This window comes from Hemitrygon akajei, chromosome 9 (assembly GCF_048418815.1).
Source record: "Hemitrygon akajei chromosome 9, sHemAka1.3, whole genome shotgun sequence".
NCBI classification, from domain to species: domain Eukaryota; kingdom Metazoa; phylum Chordata; class Chondrichthyes; order Myliobatiformes; family Dasyatidae; genus Hemitrygon; species Hemitrygon akajei.
The window spans coordinates 21,612,923-21,635,300 of NC_133132.1; the positions used below are offsets into that span (position 1 = coordinate 21,612,923).

A 22,378-nucleotide genomic window follows, 5' to 3' on the forward strand; every position below is an offset into this window, starting at 1 on the left:
AGAACAGAGAACATTTACAAGGATGGTGCCGCGACCTGAGTTGTAAGGAAAGATTGAATAGGTTAGAACTTAACGCTGTAGAAAGTAGAAGATTGAGGGAAGACAAATAGAGATATGCAAAACTATGAGGGGTGTAGATCGGGTAATTACAAGCAGGCTTTTTTCACTGAGATTTGGTGAGACTGCAACTAGAGGTCATGGGTTCAGGGTGAAAGGTGAAATATTTAAGGGAAACATGAGGGTAAACTTCTTCACGCAGAGGGTGGTGAGAGTGTGGAATGAGCAGCCAGGGCAAGTGGCGGGTGGAATTTCAGTTTCGGTGTTTAGGAGAAGGTAGAGAGGTATGGTCTGGGTGCGGGTTGATGGGACTAGGTAGTTTCAATTGTTGACACTGACTAGATGGGCCAAAGGGCCTACTTCTTTTCCTGTACTCTGACCTTTCAATTTAAATTCTTGCTTTCAACCTTGAACAAGCTTGTGATGTTTACCTTGGAGTGTTTAAGGAGTGTTTACCTTGCTTTCCTGTTGTTGATTTGATGTGTTGTGAACTGAGTACTCCAGTAAAACATCTCAGGCAGTGTGATTCTAATTTTAAGGTACGATCCCCGGCACAACAAGTGGATTAGAATCCAGTCGTTGCAGCAGCCACATGCTGACCATTGTGTGTGTGTAGTGGGCGAGTATCTGTATGCAATCGGAGGCCGAGACTACCACCAGGAATTAAATGTGGTGGAACGTTATGACCCCCGGTTAAATTCTTGGGAATATATGGCACCGCTGAAAAAGGAGGTATGTACAGATAAATATTGTCAAAAATTTGTAGCTTCATATAGGTATATTATTCCCATTTGTTATTGTGATTTGTGCTTAAAGGTCAAAAGTCCAAGTTAAATTTGTTATGAAAGTACATAAATGTCACCACGTACATCCATGAGATTCATCTTCTGATGGGCATTCACAGTAAATACAAAGAAACACGAAAAATCAATGAAAACTGCACATAGCAAAGGCAGACCAAATAACCAATGTGCAAAGGACAACAAACTCTGCAAATACAAAAAAAAAACCAAACTTATAACAATAAAAAATAAACAATAAATATTGAGAACATGAGGTGAAGAGTCCTTGAAAATTAGTCCATAGGTTGTGGAATTAGTTCAGTGTTGGGGTGAGTGAAGTTATCCCTTCTGGTTCAAGAGCCTGATGGTTGAGAGGTAATAACTGTTCCTGAACCTGGAGGTGTGGGACCTTCAGCTGCTTACCTTCTTCCTGATGCCTTCTTTGTAATGGCGCTTAAGTGCTACACCCAGGGCAGATCCTCTGCAATGATGGTGCCAAGTAATTTAAAGTTGCTGACCCTCTCCACCTCTGATATCCCAGTGAGGACTGGCTCATCGATCTCCAGTTTTCTCCTCCTGCAGTCGATAATGGGCTCCTCCGATATGCTGATTCAGCCAACAACAGCGGTGTTGTCAGCAAACTTAAGAATAGCATTAGAGCTTCAATGAAGATGCATCTTCACTGTCTAGATGTTTCAGCGTTGAGTGAGGAGCCAATAAAATGGCATCTGCTGTTGACCTGTTGTGACGGTAGGCAAATTAGAGTGGATCCAAGTTGCTTCTCAGGCAGGAGTTGATGTTATTCACCAACCTCTCAAAGCACTTCGTCACTGTGGATGTAAGTGCTACTGGACAATAGCCATTGAGGCAGGTTTCCATGTTCTTTTTTGGTACCAGTACATTGAAGCCTGTTTGAGGCAAGTTTGTATCTCAGACTACTGTAGCATGGGGCTGAGGATATCTATAAACACTAGCCAATTGATTAGCACAGGTCTTCAGTACTTGGCCAGGTACCCCTTCTGGACCAGATGCTTTCTGTGGGTATACCCTCCTGAAGGATGCTGTCATGTTGGCCTCAGAGACTGAAATCACAGGGTCACTGTGGCCTGTGGGACTTCGTGAAGCTGCCTCCATGAGAGTCACTGAGCTCACCTGGGAGCAAAACCTTGTGGCGAGCAGGGCAGAATGTATTCCTTATGGTCATTCAGCACTGAAATTTCTAGTCCTTGTGGAAGGGGATTTGTAGGAAGTATTCAGTTCTTACCTTAAGGTATAAATGGAAAGTTCTCCTATTCTGAGTGAGGATCAAGTTTGTTACGTTTCAGGAAACGGAATGTTTTAAACAATCTTTATTTTCAAGCTACTTTGTCCTATTATCTTGTGAAAATGCTCATCTTCATAGAACAGCAAAGCATAGGAAATGGGCCCTTTCCTTATTTATTTTAGAGCCACACTGCCCCAGCAACCCCTGACAACCTCGATTAACCCTAACCTAATCATGGGACAATTTACAATGACCTATTATCCTGCCCGGACTGTGGAAAGGAATAGGAGCACCCATGGAAAACTCATGGGGAGGACGTACAGAGACTCCTTATAGAATGGCGTCCGAGTAGAACTCTGAACCCTGGAGTGCTCCGAGCTGTAACCGCTACCCTACAGTGGCTCATGATATCTGTGTGAAGCATAATGCCGATTCAAATTAATCTCACCTTCCTACACATGTTTTGTATCTGTCCAATCCCTGCCTGTTCACATTTCTCTCCAAGTGCCTCTTAAGATGCTATTGTATCTGTTTCTATCACCTCCCCAGGCAGCACATTCCAGGCACCTACCACTTTGTCTAAAAATAAATTTTAATTTGCCTCCTAAGCTTCTTTAAAGTTCCCTGTCATCTTAAACTTGTGCTCTTTATTATTTGTCTACCCTATCCATATCTCTTACAGGATCTAAGAGGCCTCCCCTCAGGCCTGATGCTCCAGAGAAAATAACCCAACCTCTCCATAGAGCTGATACTGTATGATCAAGTCAACATCCTCTTCTGCCCCCTTTCCTAAGCCTCCATGTCATTCCTATAATGTAGTGACTACAACTGCATATAATGCTGTAGATAACCAAAGCTTTATAAGCTGCAGCATGACTTCCCAACTCTTACCGTCAGTGCTGTGATCGATGAAGAGAAGCATGCCATATGTCTTTATTACCACTCTATTTACTTCAGTTGCAGCTTTCAAGGAGCTATGGCTTGCGTCCCAAGATCCCTCTATCCAACATCAATGTTCCCAAATGTCTTAACATTTACTGTTTAATGTCCCCTTGCAAGAGTGAAGTGTTGTCTGCACTGTGTACAACACTTCACACTTACAACCTTATATCCTTCCTTACCATCCACATCTCTGCTGATGATCTGTCAGTTGCAAACTTACCAATCAGCCTATCTACATTTTCATGGAAATAATTTACTTATAACACAAACAGGGGCCCGGGCACTGATTGTGTGGAATAATACCACTCAAACCCCTTGTCATACATATCCAATCAGAATAATGTCCCTCTACCAATACCTTCTTCCTTTAATGGCCAAGACAATTTTGAATTTAATCTACTACTATGTGCCTTAACCTTCTGGATTAGCCTACCATGAAGGGATGATGTTGAAAATTTTACTAATATTTATGAATACAAAGTTCATTGCCTGACCCTCATCAGTCATCTTCCTCAGCTCCTCAGAAAAACTCAGTCAAGTTTGTAAGACATGGCCAGCATCTACACAGCCATATATAGCACATATAGGGTAACATATAGATGCAAAATTCTTCTCCAGTAATTTCCTATCATTGATCTAATTTCTTGGTTTGTCTCAACTACTCTTTTTAAACAGGAAAAATATAATTTCTGGGTCCTTGTAGCTAAAGATCTCTGTCGATGTTCTTCAAACCCCTACCAACACACCTTATATCCGTAACTATATTCCCAACATGCTGGTACATCGGTCACTTTGCGAGGCAGGGTCTAGAATAGCACATTCTCTGGTTGTGAGCTTTCAGTTCCTCCTGTGGGGCTGACACACTCAAATGGAAAATCATCAAATAGAATGTTGGATAAAGAATCCTTCAACCTTTCTAGGTTTAATGTGTTATCTTCAAACTTCTAAAACATTTCAAAAGCAAACACGAGGAAATCTGCAGATGCTGGAAATTCAAGCAACACACATAAAATGCTGGCGGAACACAGCAGTCCAGGCAGCTTCTATAAGGAGAAACTTCCCTTTCAGTTAGTCCTGACGAAGGGTCTCGGCCCAAAATGTCGACAGTGCTTCTCTTTATAGATGCTGCCTGGCCTGCTGTATTCCACCAGCATTTTGTGTGTGTTGCTTCTAAACATTTGTCTTGTTTCTGATTAGGTGTGTCCCCTACACAAAAAGCAGTATGTATCCAATCCTCATCAGTCTATTGTCAGTCATCAGCAAGATCATGGAAGATGTCTGAGGGACATTACAAGTTTAAGTATAATTATTATTCAACCACACATGAGGACCTATGAATACAGCCAAACAAAAGAGCGTTCTTCTAGGGCCAAAGTACAAAGCACAGTGCCAACAGTCATACACAGCACAAGGCATATATAGCACATATAGGATAGCAAGTAAACAGGTGGTCACACACACAAATTTTATATATATCTTGTTATGAAACCAGTAACTGGTTTCACTTACCAGCAAAGATAGATATGTCAGTTGAAGTCCAATGCTACTATTTTCAAAAGTTTTATTAATAAAGGGGCACAAAAATTAAGGTTAATACAAACATTCAGATAACATGCGTCAATACTCAATCTAAAACGCAGGCACATTAATAATCACTCAGAAATAAGCTCTTTCGTTGTCTAGGGTATAATACTGAGTCCAATTGGAAATATAAAGAGTCACTCTGAAGTCTGCAGGCTTTTCCCTTTTGGTTTCACGTGTTGGAGAGAGAGAGAGATAAACGGAAAAACTTGCCCAAAACATCCATGGAATCAGGGGAGCGATCTTCCCCGTTGTTAGTTAAAAGCGATCTTCCGTTGGTTCCAGCCACAAACCCCGCATTCGGAATTTAACGCACGTGGCTTATTTCAAAATGGCTTCCCGTTCCCACGGGAAGCGTTATCATGCTTCTTGGTGTCTCCTTGGTGCGTCTGAGGGTCGTCCTCTTTCAGACCCTTCTTTATACTGCCTCACGGGATCTCAGGTGTCAATCAGGTTGCAGGTGATACAATCTCTCTCTCAACCAGCCCACTTTGCCCGAGGGCTTTACAATGTCCCTGCGAGTTGGCACGTCTGCAGTTCCCAGGTGTCTCCTGAGAACAATGCCACAGTCGCCAGCTTTTGTCCCAGTGGAATGTGGTATCCAGCACGTCGCTGTCTTTCCATTTCCTGTGTCCATTCAGCCTGTCTCTCTCTCTCTCTTGCTCTCTCTCTCGGGTCATTGACCCCCCTTTCACTAGGGCTCTTGCAATTCTCACAAAGGAGGGGGCTGGTATCATAACAATATATATATGTATATATATATCCCATGTTCTTTAAATTGATGATGCATGGGTGTTAACAGCAAGATTAAGCAGTTCTTAGCAGTCTGCAGACAAATATACAGGCACACACATGAAATCCAGATAGTCTTCCACCGGGCAAACACTGGATGACAACACCAACAGGAGGGACCAGCTCCGTGCCTTGCTCTCCTGGATCTGTAAAAGGCAAGCCTGTGGCTTGAAGCCTAGTCCTCACTACAACAGAGGCCATGCAGCTCCTAGGGAAACGGACTTGCTGTATGTCACATTAACAATGATCACAAGAGAAACGTCCAAGACAAACACTCGCTGTTAGACTACCCACCACTTTCACCATTGCAGTGTCTCTCTGTAGCAGGCTCTAACACGGTCCGAATCATGTCCAGTTTCTCCATCAAGGAAAAAACAGCTTGCTGATAGGGAGAACCTGCAGTACTGGCTGTTCTTAATACCCAGCATTGTTTTGTGATCATAAAAAAAGGTGTTTATAAAAGGCAAAATCACCTTTGGTTGGCCCACAGATATGAGAAAATCTGCAGATGCTGGAAATCCAAGCAACACACAAAATGTTGGAGGAACTCAGCAGACCAGGCAGTTCTGGAATGAAAAGTCTCATCCTGAGAGCAAATGCAGTGAAGACAGAGGAACTGGGAGATGGGGATTACATTTTTAGAAGTGACAGAATGGGAAGAGGTTGAGTCCGGGTAGCTGTGAGAATCAGTAGCTTTGTAAAAAATATCAGTAGATAAACTGTCTCCAGAGATAGAAACAGAGAGATCGAGAAAGGGGAGGGAGGTGACAGAAATGGACCAGGTAAATTTGAGGGCAGGGTGGAAGTTGGAGGCAAAGTTGATGAAGTCAACGAGTTCAGCATGCAGCCCCAATGCAGTTGTCAGTGTAGTGTAAGAAAAGTTGGGGAGTGATACCAGTGCAGGCAGTGTAACAGTGATACCATGTAGCCAACAAAAAGGCAGGCTTAGCTAGGACCCATGCAAGTGCCCATAGCTACATCTTTGATTTGGTGGAAGTGAGAGGAGCCAAAGGAGAAATTATTGAGAGTGAGAACCGATAGGTTTCTATTATCTGGAAAGAAGCAGAGAACTTTGAGGCCCTCCCGATGGGGGATGGGGGTTTATAAGCAATGGACATCCGAGTGAAAATGAGGTGATCGAAGCCAGGGAACTCAAAGTCATTGAAAAGATCCAAGGCATGTGAAGGCAGGAAGGGACTGAACCAGGGTGGGGGGGGGGGGGGGGGATAAAACAGAGTCGAGATACGCAGATAGAAGCTTGGTGACGCAGGAACAACCAGAAACAATGGGCCTACCTGGAGAGGCAGGTCTGTGGATCTTGGGTAGGAAGCAGAATGGGGAGGTGGGGTTGCTGGCAGTGGATAGGAGATCCCCAGATCATTGATGGAGCGGGTGACAATGGCCTGGTGCTCCTTAGTGGGGTCATGTTTGAGGGGCAAGTAAGGTGTCTGAGAGTTGTCGCTGGGCCTCAGCAAGATAACGGTCAGTCTGCCAGACTACTACAGCATCTCTCTTATCTGCGGGTTAGGATTAGTGTGGAGCTAGAGGAGAGCAGTTCAGAAGGAGTGAGGTTAGAATTGGAGAGAGGAGTGGTAAAGTCGAGACAGTTGGTATCTCGTTGCCAGTTAGCAATGAAAAGATCCAGAGCAGGCAGAAGCCCAGAGCAGAGTGTCCAGGAAGAGGAGAGTTGAAGACAAGAGAAGAGGTCATCCGTGTGGGCTGGAGAGTCCTTGCCAAAGAAGTAAGCTTGGAGGTGAGGTGGCAGAAGAAGAGCTCTGTGTCTGAGGTGCAGAACTCAGGGAGATTTGGGCGCAGAGTACAAAAGTGAGGCCCTTACTGAGGAGAGAGTGTTCTGCCTCAGAGAAGGGAAAGTCAGAGGGAATAGTGAAGACCTGGCACAGATCAGAGGGGAAATGGATAAGCAGTGTCTGAGAACAGGAGGGCTGGGGTGCTCAGGGAAGGTGGGGCTGGGAGGAAGATGGAATCCCTAGGTACCTAAGAGCTGATGGTGGGACCTGAGAGACACAGTGGTGGTGGAGGAAGGAGAGACTAAGGTTGCAGGGGCACTTCCGCCCACACTAACATTCAGGGCCCCAAACAATCCTTCCAGGTGAGGTGACACTTCACCTGCGAGTCTGTTTAGGTCATCTACTGAATCTGGTAGTGGTCTCCTGTATATTGGTGAGACCCAACATAGATTGGGAGACTGTTTCACCAAACACCTGTTTTTTCTTGGCCAAGAAAGTGGGATCTCCCAAAAGCCACCCACTTTAATTCTACTTCCCATTCCCATTCCAACATGTCAGTCCACGGCCTCCTTTTCTGCTACAATGAGACCACACTCAGGCTAGAGGAGTAATGCCTTGTATTCCGTCTGGGTAGCTTCCAATCTGATGGCATGAACATCAATTTCTCAAACTTACGATAATTACCTCCCCTTCATTCCCATTTTCATTTCACAGTCTCACCTCATCTCCGTACTTGCCCATCACCACCCTCTGGTGGCCTTCCCCCTTCCCTTTCTTCCATGGTCTTCTACCCTCACCTATCAGATTCCCACTTCTCCAGCCACTTGTTCACCCTATTAGCTTCCCAGCTCTTCACTTCACCCTCCCCCTCTCCTGGTATCACCTATCACCTACCACCTTGTACTTCCTCCCCTCCCCCATCTCCTTGCTCTTCTCATCCCATTTTTCCAGTCCTGCTAAAGTGTTTCAGCCCAAAACGTTGACTCTGCTCTTTTCCATAGATGCTGCCTGGCCTGCTGAGTTCCTCCAGCATTTTGTGTGTGTTGTTTGGTTGGCCCATGAGAGGCTAGTGTGTCCGAAAATGCCACCATCTTATAGTTACACATAAATAACCTGCTTACTAATGTTAGTTTTGGGTTTTCCCAGGACCTGTTAGCTCCAGACCATCATAAGGGAATTCTTTCTGGTGATTATATAGTAATTGCTAACTAACTCCTCAACAGATAGAGCAACCTTTGTTTTGTCAGTAGTGTTCAGGCATGGGCTAATAAATGGCTCGAGAGATCTAGCTATTTAAGTTCTCATCAATGGCCATCCTCAAGAAGGGAATACAGCCACTTACCATTTTCATGCAATGGAATAAATTAACATTCTAGGGGTTAGAACTGCAGCTGGACCAGCCATATTTATATTTTGTCCACCAAGCAGGTCACAGATTGGGTATCCTGCCTGACACTCCATAGCCTTTCCACCATCCATGTTGCATGTAAGATGGAAAACTGCCCACTTACACAGGTTAGTGCAGTGCCAGCAATTCTCCAGCACCCCGAGCCGTATAGGACAAAGCAACCTGTGTGCTTGGCACCTGCTCACCACTTCCCATGTTCCTGCCCTCCACTCACTACACTTTGTGTGTGCTGCATGGACAGCAGGAGATTGTTCCCTCTGCTCAAGGTCACAAGTATGAAGTAAAGGGGAAGAACACTAAGGAAAAATATATTTATGTGGTGTGAGGTTGAAATCTGGCACAGTGTGACTGCAGATGCAGAAGCAGACTCCATTGTGGTCTCCAATAGGGAAGTAGATGAAAAGTGCCTTCACTAGGACTGTGTATTTTGAGAAGGTGGCTCACTACCACCTTCTTGAGGCCAGTTAAGGAGGTTTGGTGAATGCTGCCCTTCTGATGAAGAGCCAGTTCCCATAAGAAGTCACTTTCCAGTAAGTGAAACCTACAGCTTTACCCCCACTGCAGGGATTGTAATTATTTCCTGTGATATCACATCGTTCTTACATATTTTGCCGTGCAGGGTCATGTGTGAGTATTTCATTCTGAGTTACTGTGCTAATAACCTAATAGTTGATTTATAATAATTAAACTAGAATGGACTAGTTCACTTAAATATATCGGCACATTTATTTATTTATATCTATGTCTATATCTATCTATCGGTACAATGCGGAATCGGCCCTTTGAGCTGCACCCTCAACAACCCCCAATTTAACTCTAGTCTAATAAGACCATAAGATATAGGAGCAGAAGTAGGCCATTCAGCCATGGGCTGATCCAATTCATGCAGTCATCCCCATTCCCCTGCCTTCTCCCCATACCCTTTGATGCCTTGGCTAATCTAGAACCTATCTATCTCTGCCTTAAGTACACCCAGTGACTTGTCCTCCACAGCCGCTTGTGGCAACACATTCCACAGATTTACTACTCCTCTGACTAAAGTAATTTCTCTGCATCTCAGTTTGAAATGGAAGTCCTTCAATCCTGAAGTCGTGCCCTCTTGTCCTAGACTCCCCTACCATGGGAAATAACTTTGCCATATCTGATCCGTTCAGGCCTTTTAACATTTGGAATATTTCAATAAGATCCCCCTCATTCTCCTGAACTCCAGGGAATACAGCCCAAGAGCTGCCAGACATTCCTCATACGGTAACCCTTTTAGTCCTGGAATCATTCCTGTGAATCTTCTCTGAACCCTTTCCAATGTCAGTATACCCTTTCTAAAATAAGGAGCCCAAAACTGCACACAATACTCTTAAGTGTGGTCTCACGTGTGCCCTATAGAGCCTCAACATCACATCCCTGATCTTGCATTCTATATCTCTAGAAATGAATGCCAACATTCACCTTCTTCACAACCAACACAACCTGGAGGTTTTCTTGCACGAGGACTCCCAAGTCTCTTTGCATCTCTGCATTTTGAATTCTCTCCCCATCTAAATAATAGTCTACCTGTTTATTTCTTCCACTAATGTGCATGAACATTAGTCTACACTTCCCAACATTGTATTTTCATTTGCCTCTTCTTTGCCCGTTCCCCTAAACTATCTAAGTTTCTCTGCAGGCTGTCTGTTTCCTCAACACTACCCGCTCCTCCACCTATCTTTGTATCATCGGCAAATTTAGCCACAAATCCATTAATCCTGTAGTCCAAATCATTGACACACATCGTAAAAAACAGTGGTCCCAACACCAACCCGTGTGGAACTCCACTGGTAACCAGCAGTCAGTCAGAATAGGATCCCTTTCTTGTTCTTTTCAAATTTTTTAAAATTATTATTGTTATTATTAAAAAATAGCACAAGTACATCGAAGTAACAACACTTACAATGCCTCATAAAGAGGAAATTATCTTAAGAATTGAAAATCCTATGAATTTAAAAAACCCTACTAAGCAAGAAAAGTGAGGAAAAAAAAGAAACCCATTGGAGGTACAACCCCAGAGCCATGCGTCATACAAAAAGCTTCTAAAAATAAACATCAAACCGCCAACAAGAAAAAAAGATATATCAAAAAAAATTTACACTTAGATCGTGGAGGAAATCTATCAATTAACTGAAATGATAATAAAGAGCTAATGAGCCCCATCTCTTCTCAAAATCAAATAAAGGTTCAAAGGTTCGACTTCTAATTTTCTCCAAGCTAAGACACAGCATCACTTGAGAGAACCATTGTGACAAAGTAGGAGCTGATATATCCTTCCATTTCAACAAGATAGCCCTCCTAGCTATCAATGTAATAAATGCAATAACATGTTGGTCAGACACAGAAATAGTTTGAGGAATTATTCCAACAATTTATTGGGTTGTAAATTGATCCTGAGTGCTTTAGAAATTGTCGAAAAGACTGACTTCCAAAACTGTTTTAATACAGAACATGACCAGAACATATGTGTCAGTGTAGCTATCTCAGTTTTACATCTATCACAATACTTGTCAACATTGGGAAATATTTTAGGAAGTCTCCTTCGTCAAATGGTAACTATGTACAATTTTAAATTGAATCAGTGAATGACTAGCACAGATCGAAGAAGAGTTAACCAGCTTCAGAATCCGTGTCCAATCCTCCCATATAAAAGTCAAATTGAGTTCCTTCTCCCAATCCCTTTATTCCCACTCTCTGTTTTCTGTCAACCAGCCAATGCTCCACCCAAGCTAGTAACTTCCCTATAATTCCATGGGCTCTTATAAGCAGCCTCATGTGCGGCACCTTGTCAAAGGCCTTCTGAAAATCCAAATACACCACATCTGCTGCATCTTCTTTGTCTTCCCTACTTGTAATTTCCTCAAAGAATTGCAGTAGATTTGTCAGGCAGGATTTTCCTTTCAGGAAGCCATGCTGGCTTTGGCCAACCTTGTCATGTGCCTCCAAGTATTCTGTAATCTCATCCCTAACAGTTGATTCCAACAACTTCCCAACCACACTGATGTCAGGCTAACAGGTCTATAGTTTCCTTTCTGCTGCCTCCCACCCTTCTTAAATAGCGGAGTAACATTTACAATTTTCCAGTCATCGGTATGATGCCAGAATCTATTGATTCTTGAAAGATCATCGTTAATGCCTCTGTAATCTCTCCAGCTACTTCCTTCAGGTCCAAGCGATTTAACCACCCTCGGACCATTAAGCTTCCTGACCACCTACCTCCTCAGTCATAATTTTCACTGCACAAACTTCACTTCCCTGACACTCTTGAATGTCCAGTATACTGCAGACGTCTTCCACTGTGAAGACTGATGCAAAATACGCATTCAGTTCCTCTGCCATCTCTGCACCTCTCATTACAATATCTCCAGCATCATTTTGTATTGATCCTATATCTACCCTCAACTCTCTTTTACCCTTTATATACTTAAAAAAGCTTTTAGTATCTTTGATATTAGTCACCAGCTTCCTTTTATAATTCATCTTTTCCTTCCTGATGACCTTCTTAGTTTCCTTCTGCAAGTTTTTAAAAGCTTCCCAATCCTCGATCTTCTCACTAGCTCTGGCTTCCTTGTATGTCCTCTCTTTTGCTTTTACTTTGGCTCTGACTTCACTTGTCATCCACTGTAATGTCCTTCTTCCCTTTGAAAATTTCTTCTTGTTTGGAATATATCTATCTTGCACTTCCCTAATTTTTTGCAGAAACTCCAGCCATTGCTGCTCTGCTGTCCTTCCTGCAAATGTCCCTTTCCAGTCAACTTCAGCCAGTTCCCTCCCCATGCCATTGTAACTTCCTTTATTTCACTGAAATAACCGACACATTGGATTTTATTTTTTCCCTCTCAGATTTCAAAGTGAACTTGACCATATTGTGATCACTGTTCCCTAAGGGTTCCTTAACCTTCAGCTCTCTTATCGCCTCCGGATCATTGCACAACACCCAATCCAGCACAGCTGATCCCTAGTGGGCTCAACAACAAGCTGTTCTAAAAAGCCATCCCTTAGACATTCTACAAATTCTCTCTCTTGAGGTCAGTACTGACCTAGTTTTCCCAATCCGCTTTCATGTTAAAATTCCCAGTGATTATCGTGACATTGTCTTTCTGATACGCCTTTTCTAACTCCTGCTGTAATTAGTAATCCACATCCTGGCTGCTATTTGGAGACCTGTATACAACAGGACAATTTACAATGACAAATTAACTGACTAGTTGGTATGTCTCTGGACATACCATATTACACGGGTAGAAACTCCTTCAAGAGGACATTGGGATTGAATTCCAAATTCTCATGCGCTGAGCTGTAATAATGTAGTGCTAACAAGCCAAATTACCAATTTGTTGCAAACCAAAATAAAATGGATTTTTAGTTTTTTTTTATTGAAGTTCATCATCAAACAAACGTGTATAAGATGTATTTTGGATATTGTACATATATATCATATATATGCCTCAAATCTCCACATAATACTTATCTGAGGTATACACTTATAGAAAAGAGAGGAAGAACAAGCAAAAGGAGAAAACTATCTACAAGTAAGGAGTGATCTTTTTTTTTACAACATATTTGTAGTGTTCTTGCACAGGTGTAAAAGAACTCTGAACTAAACACCAAGCATAAACCAGTCAATGAGGCGGTCTCAGTAAGATTAACCATTTACGGTTCACTCTTCCACATTAACGTATGGTGAAAACTGTTGATAAAACAATACAAAATATATACAGTATTTGTTTCCTTCTTGACATCACATTTACATCATAAATACTTGCAAAAGTAAAACTACAACAACTATATTACATTAAAGTGCAACATACAGTCAGAATCTACCTACGTCATCAACTGGCTTTAAATACATCAACACAAGCTATCCGCAACTCTTTAAATAACAAAAAACATAAACTTATCAACCGTCATTACTTTTAACAGAATCAGCGTTAACATTTTTAATTCAACATATCGATTATCTCATGAACTTACGGCATTGCTTCTCTAATGTTTCTAGTGCGTAGAAAGAAAACTTCTCTCGCGCTGATCCTGCACACACTTAAGCCCCCTCCTTCCCGTTTCTCCAAACCGGTATTTTCCCACAAGACGCGGTGAAACCAGGTGTGACGTCATCGCATGCCGCAATATATCACAGACAACAAATTTACTTTAAACAACCTTAACTTTAACTAGAAAACAATAACAAACGAATTACTAAAGCGAAAATATAATCAACTAAACAAATGCCTTAAAGGCAACACAATATTCATTGATTTGTGAGAATAAAATCAGGCCTATGAGGTGTTATGTAGTTAAACCATTTTTCCCAGTATGAATCAAATTGTTCCATCTTATGATTAACAGATGCTGTTATCTTCTCCATTTTGTAAATATCCATTGTAATTTCCATCCATGCGTTTAAAGTTTGGCTCTCCTGTGATAACCATTTCCTGGTAAGAGTCTTTTTACCAGCTACCAGCAGTATATTCATTAAATATTTATCTCTTTTCAACCATTCTTGAGGTACATACCCAAAATATATGGTCTTATTTTCTAAGGGTATTTCACATTTAAAGGTGTCTTGTAGGGCATTTTGTATCCCACTCCAATAGTCTTTGATGACAGGGCATTCCCAGAAAATATGATAATGGTTTGCATTTTGATTTCCACAATTTCTCCAGTAAACAGGGAGGTTACTATCATAATGGGATTTCTGAGAGGGTGTAATAAAATATCTTAACAAGTTTTTCCATCCAAACTCCCTCTATTTCTGTGAACTGGTACACTTCCATTGATACTTCCATATTATTGTGCATTCTTCCTCAGATATAATTATCCCTCCTTCCTTCTCCCATTTTGTTTTAATGTATGAAGTCGAATGTGTTTTAAGATTTGACAAACCCTTATACTACTACCGTTATCTGAATTATATGCTTTCTATCAAACATGTTCTTGAAATGAATCTACTATCATTATCTCAATTATATGCTTTTCTAAAGAGCTCTATCAAGCATGTACTTGCCTTGGTTACATTTTTAAGCGTCTTATTAACATATTGTCGCATCTGTAAATACCAATAAAAGTCATGTTCTTCTAATAAGTGTTTCTCTTTAAGCACTTCAAAACTGAACAGTGTTCCTTCTTTCATTATATTGCAAAGAACTGTTACTCCTTTAGCTGTCCAGTCCTTAAATCTAGCATCCAATTTATTCGGCATAAAATCTCCCCCTAGTTTTTATAATAGTTTTCCATATTTTAAGAGTCCATTTCACCCATGAGTTATCAATAGTATTTATGCACCTTTGTAGGTTGTTATCAGCCAAAATTGCCTGTATGGGGATGGGAAGTATCCCCTCCTCAATGTTTTTCCATTGAGCGTCATATGATGGGTTGCACCAACAACATATCATAGCTTTCAACTGTGCTGCAAAATAATAATCTCTAAGAGAAGGTAGGCCCCATCTCCCCTTTTCCTTTGCTAATTGCAAAGTTTTGAGACAAACTCTAGGCCTTTTACCCTGCCAAATATGTCTTGATTACATTTTGTTCCATTCATTGAATTGATTTTGGTTAATCTCTATTGGTAGGGTCTGAAAAAGATATAACAGTCTGGGCAGTATATTCATTTTAATAGATTCAATCCTTGAACTGAGACTAAAAAAAAGAATTAGGTTCCATCTTGTTATAGCAACACACACAAAATGCTGGTGGAATGCAGCAGGCCAGGCAGCATGTATAGAAAGAAGTACAGTCGATGTTTTGGGCTGAGACCCTTCATCAGAACTAACTGAAGGAAAAGATGGTAAGAGATTTGAAAGTGGGAGGGGAGGGGGATATCTGAAATGATAGGAGAAGACAGGTGGGGGAGGGATAAAGCTAAGAGCCGGAAAGTTGATTAGCAAGAGGAATAGAGAGCTGGAGAAGGGAAAGGATCATGGGATGGGAGGCCTAGGGAGAAAGAAAGGAGGAGGGGAACACGAGAGGGAGATGGAGAACAAGCAAGGAGTGATTGTGAGAGGGACAGAGAGAGAGAAAAAATGGGAGAAAAAAGGGGGGAGGAGGAGGAGGAGAGATAAATAATAAATAAATAAGGGATGGGGCAAGAAGGGGAGGAGGGGCATTAACGGAAGTTAGAGAAATCATTGTTCATGCCATCAGGTTGGAGGCTACCCAGACGGAATATCAGGTGTTGTTCCTCCAACCTGAGTTTGGCTTCATCTTGACAGTAGTGGAGGCCATGGATAGACATATCAGAATGGGAATGGGATGTGGAATTAAAATGTGTGGCCACTGGGAGATCCTGCTTTTTCTGGCGGACAGAGCATAGGTGTTCAGCGAAATGGTCTCCCAGTCTGCGTCGGGTCTCACCAATATATAAAAGGCCACACCGGGAGCACCGGACGCAGTATACCACACCAGCCGACTCACAGGTGAAGTGTCGCCTCACCTGGAAGGACTGTCTGGGGCCCTGAATGGTGGTGAGGGAGGAAGTGTAAGGGCAGGTGTAGCACTTGTTCCGTTTACAAGGATAAGTGCCAGGAGGGAGATTGGAGGGAAGGGATGGGGAGGGGATGAATGGACAAGGGAGTTGCGTAGGGAGCAATCCCTGCAGAAAGCAGAAAGAGGGAGGGAGGGAAAGACGTGCTTGGTAGTGGGATCTCGTTGGAGGTGGCGGAAGTTATGGAGAATTATATGTTGGACCTGGAGGCTGGTGGGGTGGTAGATGAGGACAAGAGTTTCCATCTTGTTATATTTTCCTTAATTTTTTTATATTGTTATGATTCAGCAACAATGAATATACAATTGGGATAGGTTTTTTATAACAAAGAAAACATTTATTAAACACTGCTAAAAAAAACCCCAAAAGTAAACAAACGACTAACTTAACCGGAAGTCAGCTGCGATATGGCAGCTCGAACAGTTCTTAAAGCGATAATGCGAACACAGTCCATTAAACTAGTATTGCAAAAAGTCCAAAATGATTTACAGTCAGTTAGGAGAGACTTTCCTTGAAGTAATAAAATCCTCTTTCACGACGTCACTGCTGATCTCAGCCGAAGTATGCTTTGCCGAGGGATTTACGATTGAAGGAAATTAAATGGCTTAAAAGCACTTACCTTTCCATGGCGAAACTCTGCGTCCAGCTCTTTCTGCTTTCAGAAATGCAGGAGCTATCTTGGATACAAGTTACTGTTTCCTTGTACGAAGATCAAATAAGGTCGAACCTGTCTACCGCCGACATCAACTTTCCTCGATCCTCCACCTTCCCGAACCTCGATAAGTCTTCACTCTCCGACTGGACTGGACTGGCAGTACTGTAGCAAAACTGCCGGCAATAACCTTTGAGACTTAGGGCAGAAAGTAAAACTCCACTTTAAAACAAAACTGCGTCATAACATCAAATACGCAGCAGAATGGAGTCACTGAACGAATTCAACCACGAACTGCCCCGCGTCGCAGGGAGGGGTTCTCCTCTAATACCCTGTTGAAAAAACTATCACATGACCTCTCACTGGCGTGAAAATTACGTCACTCCACCATCACAAGACCATTACATCATGCCCAGCACAGCCTCAATTACATCATGGTCATGTGACAGGCACAAGATACCCACGGGTATGTAACAATATATAGGCTGATAATCGCATTCTGAAAAGTTTGCCGTGCCCAGGGATATCTACTTTCAATTTCTCTTGGTGGGCTATAGTTATATGAAAGTAATTGGGTTTTATGTATGTTGATCTTGTATCCTGATAATTGACCATATTGTTCAAAGGATTGCATCAATTTAGGTAGGTAGTATGTTGGTTGCCCTAGATCGATCAAAATGTCATCCGCGTAACAAGCCAATTTATGCTCTGTCCCTTTAATAGTAATTCCCCTGATATCTTCATTTTGTCTGATGTATTGAGCTAATGGTTCCAGATATAATGCGAAGAGTAGCGGTGACCATGCACAACCCTGTCTTGTGCCCCTTTCTAGGGTAAAACTATTTGATAAATATCTATTGATTTTAATCCTAGCAGTAGGGTTGTCATATAGTGTCTGTATAGTTTTAATAATTGTGTCATGGAAAACAAATCTATGTAAAACTCTGTAAAGAAAATTCCAATTAATGGAATCGAATGCCTTTTCAGTGTCCATGCTTATCACTGTTGCTTCGATTTTATTTTTTTGTATATGATCCATAATGTGAAGTGTCCTTCGTATATTGTCTTGTGTTTGGCGTTGTCGTATAAAACCTGTCTGATCATAATGTAACAGTATGGGTAGAAACTCTTCTAATCGTTTGGCTATGATGGAGGTAAATAACCTATAATCTACATTAAGAACGGACATTGGTCTAAATGACCAACATTCCATTTTATCCTTGCCTTCTTTCGGTATAGCTGAGATTATCACTTCCTTCCAACTGGGTGGCATTTGAGCCTTTTTTAGAGCCCAGTTCAGTGTGGGGAGTAAGACAGGAATGAACTCATTTTTAAATTCTTTGTACCACTCTGCCGTATATCTGTCTGATTCTGGTGACTTGTTTAATTTAAGCCTACTAATTGCAGTTTTTAGTTCAACTTCAGTTATGTCAGCAGTCATCGTTCTATTTTGTTCTTCGCTTAAAGTGGGTAACTCTAGAGAATTCAGGAAGGTGTCAATTTGGGTTATGCTTCCCCCTGGAACTTTGGAATATAGAGTTTTGTAAAACACTTCAAAAGCTTCTTGAATTTCACTTAGCTTTTTTTAAATCATTTTTGTTCTTGGATCCCTAATTCTATGAATTGTATTTTCTGCTATCTTTTTTTTTCAGTTTCTACACCAGTATTTTCATAGACTTAGATCCACTTTCATAATGTCTCTGTTTCAGAAACATTAAATTTTTCTTGATTTCTTGAGTAGCCAAACTATTAATTTCATTCCTAATTTTTAAAATTTCCTCTAATGTATCCTGTGCCAAATTCAATTTGTGTTTTTTTCTAGTTATTTTGCCTATTTTGTAATTCCTCTAATGTTTTATTCCTTATTTTTTTCTTATATGAAGATATCGCTATAATTTTCACTCTTAAAACAGTCTTCAGAGTATCCCATAGAATCGGAGTTGAAACCTCTCCTTTATCATTGAATTCTAAGTAAAGTCCAATTTCTTTTTTAATTTGTTCCTTAAAATAGGGATCATCGAGTAGACCTGACTTTATTTTCCACATAGTATTCTTTGGTTGTAGGTCAAAATTGACAGATAAATATATAGGTGCACGGTCACTTACATCTATTGTCCCAATTCCACAGGTGTTTATTTTGTCTTTATCTTTTCCAAATGTTATGAAATAGTCTATTCTTATAAAAATAGAATGGGGGGCAGAATAATGAATGTAATGGTGAGGGGAGGGTGTTTGGGCTGTTGATGATTGCGATGTGCTTTATTGTGAGGGGGAGAGGGTTTGGACTGTTGATGATTGTGATGTGCTTTATTGTGAGGGGGAGAGGGTTTGGACTGTTGATGATTGTGATGTGCTTTATTGTGAGGGGAGGGTGTTTGGGCTGTTGATGATTGTGATGTGCTTTATTGTGAGGGGAGGGTGTTTGGGCTGTTGATGATTGCGATGTGCTTTATTGTGAGGGGAGGGTGTTTGGACTGTTGATGATTGCGATGTGCTTTATTGTGAGGGGGAGGGTGTTTGGACTGTTGATGATTGCGATGTGCTTTATTGTGAGGGGAGGGTGTTTGGGCTGTTGATGATTGCGATGTGCTTTATTGTGAGGGGAGGGTGTTTGGACTGTTGATGATTGCGATGTGCTTTATTGTGAGGGAGAGGGTGTTTGGGCTGTTGATGATAGCGATGTGCTTTATTGTGAGGGGGAGAGGGTTTGGGCTGTTGATGATTACGATGTGCTTTATTGTGAGGGGAGGGTGTTTGGGCTGTTGATGATAGCGATGTGCTTTATTGTGAGGGGGAGGGTGTTTGGGCTGTTGATGATTGTGATGTGCTTTATTGTGAGGGGGAGGGTGTTTGGACTGTTGATGATTGTGATGTGCTTTATTGTGAGGGGGAGGGTGTTTGGAGTGTTGATGACTGCGATGTGCTTTATTGTGAGGGGAGGGTGTTTGGGTTGTTGATGATTACGATGTGCTTTATTGTGAGGGGAGGGTGTTTGGGCTGTTGATGATTGTGATGTGCTTTATTGTGAGGGAGAGGGTTTGTGCTGTTGATGATTGCGATGCGCTTTATTGTGAGGGGAGAGGGTTTGGACTGTTGATGATTGCGATGTGCTTTATTGTGAGGGAGAGGGTTTGGGCTGTTGATGATTGCGATGTGCTTTATTGTGAGGGGGAGGGTGTTTGGACTGTTGATGATTGCGATGTGCTTTATTGTGAGGGGGAGAGGGTTTGGACTGTTGATGATTGCGATGTGCTTTATTGTGAGGGGGAGAGGGTTTGGACTGTTGATGATTGCGATGTGCTTTATTGTGAGGGAGAGGGTGTTTGGACTGTTGATGATTGCGATGTGCTTTATTGTGAGGGGGAGGGTGTTTGGACTGTTGATGATTGCGATGTGCTTTATTGTGAGGGGAGAGGGTTTGGGCTGTTGATGATTGCGATGTGCTTTATTGTGAGGGAGAGGGTTTGGACTGTTGATGATTGTGATGTGCTTTATTGTGAGGGGGAGAGGGTTTGGACTGTTGATGATTGCGATGTGCTTTATTGTGAGGGGGAGGGTGTTTGGACTGTTGATGATTGCGATGTGCTTTATTGTGAGGGAGAGGGTGTTTGGGCTGTTGATGATTGCGATGTGCTTTATTGTGAGGGGGAGAGGGTTTGGACTGTTGATGATTGCGATGTGCTTTATTGTGAGGGGGAGAGGGTTTGGACTGTTGATGATTGCGATGTGCTTTATTGTGAGGGGGAGAGGGTTTGGACTGTTGATGATTGCGATGTGCTTTATTGTGAGGGGGAGAGGGTTTGGGCTGTTGAAGATTGCGATGTGCTTTATTGTGAGGGGGAGGGTGTTTGGACTGTTGATGATTGCGATGTGCTTTATTGTGAGGGGGAGAGGGTTTGGACTGTTGATGATTGCGATGTGCTTTATTGTGAGGGGGAGAGGGTTTGGACTGTTGATGATTGCGATGTGCTTTATTGTGAGGGGAGGGTGTTTGGGCTGTTGATGATTGTGATGTGCTTTATTGTGTGGGGGTGGGTGTTTGGACTGTTGATGATTGCGATGTGCTTTATTGTGAGGGGAGGGTGTTTGGGCTGTTGTTGATTGCGATGTGCTTTATTGTGAGGGGAGGGTGTTTGGACTGTTGATGATTGTGATGTGCTTTATTGTGAGGGGAGGGTGTTTGGGCTGTTGATGATAGCGATGTGCTTTATTGTGAGGGGGAGGGTGTTTGGGCTGTTGATGATTACGATGTGCTTTATTGTGAGGGGAGGGTGTTTGGGCTGTTGATGATTGTGATGTGCTTTATTGTGAGGGGAGGGTGTTTGGGCTGTTGATGATTACGATGTGCTTTATTGTGAGGGGAGGGTGTTTGGGCTGTTGATGATAGCGATGTGCTTTATTGTGAGGGGGAGGGTGTTTGGGCTGTTGATGATTACGATGTGCTTTATTGTGAGGGGAGGGTGTTTGGGTTGTTGATGATTACGATGTGCTTTATTGTGAGGGGAGGGTGTTTGGACTGTTGATGATTGCGATGTGCTTTATTGTGAGGGGGAGGGTGTTTGGGCTGTTGATGATTGCGATGTGCTTTATTGTGAGGGGAGAGGGTTTGGGCTGTTGATGATTGCGATGTGCTTTATTGTGAGGGGAGGGTGTTTGGACTGTTGATGATTCCGATGTGCTTTATTGTTAGGGGAGAGGGTTTGGGCTGTTGATGATTGCGATGTGCTTTATTGTGAGGGAGAGGGTTTGGACTGTTGATGATTGTGATGTGCTTTATTGTGAGGGGGAGAGGGTTTGGACTGTTGATGATTGCGATGTGCTTTATTGTGAGGGGGAGGGTGTTTGGACTGTTGATGATTGCGATGTGCTTTATTGTGAGGGAGAGGGTGTTTGGGCTGTTGATGATTGCGATGTGCTTTATTGTGAAGGGAGAGGGTTTGGGCTGTTGATGATTGCGATGTGCTTTATTGTGAGGGAGAGGGTTTGGACTGTTGATGATTGCGATGTGCTTTATTGTGAGGGGGAGGGTGTTTGGACTGTTCATGATTGCGATGTGCTTTATTGTGAGGGAGAGGGTTTGGACTGTTGATGATTGCGATGTGCTTTATTGTGAGGGGGAGGGTGTTTGGACTGTTGATGATTGCGATGTGCTTTATTGTGAGGGAGAGGGTTTGGGCTGTTGATGATTGCGATGTGCTTTATTGTGAGGGGGAGGGTGTTTGGACTGTTGATGATTGCGATGTGCTTTATTGTGAGGGAGAGGGTTTGGACTGTTGATGATTGCGATGTGCTTTATTGTGAGGGGGAGGGTGTTTGGACTGTTGATGATTGCGATGTGCTTTATTGTGAGGGAGAGGGTTTGGGCTGTTGATGATTGCGATGTGCTTTATTGTGAGGGGGAGGGTGTTTGGACTGTTGATGATTGCGATGTGCTTTATTGTGAGGGGGAGAGGGTTTGGACTGTTGATGATTGCGATGTGCTTTATTGTGAGGGGGAGAGGGTTTGGACTGTTGATGATTGCGATGTGCTTTATTGTGAGGGGAGGGTGTTTGGGCTGTTGATGATTGTTATGTGCTTTATTGTGTGGGGGTGGGTGTTTGGACTGTTGATGATTGCGATGTGCTTTATTGTGAGGGGAGGGTGTTTG

General features: G+C 42.4%; 1 protein-coding gene across 8 annotated transcripts in view; it reads left to right on the forward strand.

Moving 5' to 3' along the window:
* The window catches only part of klhl22 (kelch-like family member 22), a 121,051-nt gene that overhangs the window by 58,274 nt on the left and 40,399 nt on the right, over positions 1 to 22,378 (forward strand). For all 8 annotated transcript variants that reach the window (XM_073055599.1, XM_073055596.1, XM_073055600.1 and 5 more), the window contains one exon: positions 597 to 789. In XM_073055599.1, coding sequence (XP_072911700.1) covers positions 597 to 789 — 193 coding nt within the window. The remainder of the gene's footprint in view (positions 1 to 596; positions 790 to 22,378) is intronic.